Here is a 1,036-nt window from a genome sequence, read left to right as displayed (position 1 = left end):
ACACCCCGCTATTTTTTTTTTTTTTTTGTGTTTGTTTTTGTTGTTTGGTGAGCCTGGGCTGGATTCAAACCTGCCAGCTCAGGTGTATGTGGCTGGCATCTTAGCTGCTTGAGCCGCAGGTGCTGAGCCTTATGGCTCAGTTTTCTCTGAGTTTTGAGTACAATACTTAGAAGCATGGATTTTGGTCAAACTAAAGTTCCAAGTTTTGGCTAAATGCTTTATGCCTCTATGATATTGAGATATTGAAGCTGTAGTTTTCTTATCTGCATAGAATGGGGATGATGGTGCTGACTGCATGTGGTTGTATTAGGATTAATAATAAAGTGAATGGAGCATCATTACCACATATTAGCTACCAAATATTGTTAATTGATTTTAATATAGTTTTTTGAACTCATATTCTGAAAACTACGACTACATATAAAGAGAAAATTCATCAGCTTTGAAAGGATATATTTTAAGAGAAATTATGATACATCAATTTTGCATTTTGTTTTTAACTGGTTTCAAAGGGAAACTTTAAGCCATGAGTAATAAAAAAATAGTGACTTACCTAATTCACAGTTCTTTCCTTCAAATCCAAGTCGACACCAACATTCATAGGAATTAACATCATCCCTGCAACTGCCACCATTTAAACATGGATTGGACTCACACTGATCTCCATCTTTGAGATAGGTTAAAAACTGAATTAGCATATAAAATGCTTAGAATGCCCAGTCCTCCCCTGCACAGACTTACAGGAATGGGGCAGATATGAGGGTCACAGAAGAACTACTAATATGAAAACCAACTGCCTATACACATGATGTTCGTGTCTTCCTGAGTTTTCTAAAAGCCACCCAAGCAAAGGTTTTTTTTTTGCAGTTTTTGGCCGGGTCTGGGTTTGAACCTGCCACCTCTGGTATATGGGGCTGACACCCTATTCCTTGAGCCACAGTGTTTTATGCCTTTTTCATCTGTCAGGTGGATTGCTATAAGGCCTTAATAGAGTCCTGATAATTTTCTACTCTTTGTCTTTAGTCATGTAGCCTGT

At 37.7% G+C, this 1,036-nt stretch overlaps 1 protein-coding gene across 1 annotated transcript in view; it reads right to left on the bottom strand.

Annotated features, from left to right (window-relative positions):
* The window catches only part of F9 (coagulation factor IX), a gene marked incomplete at its 5' end in the record, with an annotated part of 35,527 nt that overhangs the window by 29,489 nt on the left and 5,002 nt on the right, over positions 1-1,036 (bottom strand). Inside the window, one exon of the mRNA XM_023517695.1 lies at positions 554-667. Coding sequence (XP_023373463.1) covers positions 554-667 — 114 coding nt within the window. The remainder of the gene's footprint in view (positions 1-553; positions 668-1,036) is intronic.

This window comes from Otolemur garnettii, unplaced genomic scaffold (assembly GCF_000181295.1).
Source record: "Otolemur garnettii isolate 467f Iridium unplaced genomic scaffold, OtoGar3 scaffold00117, whole genome shotgun sequence".
In the NCBI taxonomy this organism is placed as follows: domain Eukaryota; kingdom Metazoa; phylum Chordata; class Mammalia; order Primates; family Galagidae; genus Otolemur; species Otolemur garnettii.
The sequence above is the reverse complement of the archived record's forward strand: the minus strand, read 5'-3'. Positions and strand labels throughout refer to the sequence as shown.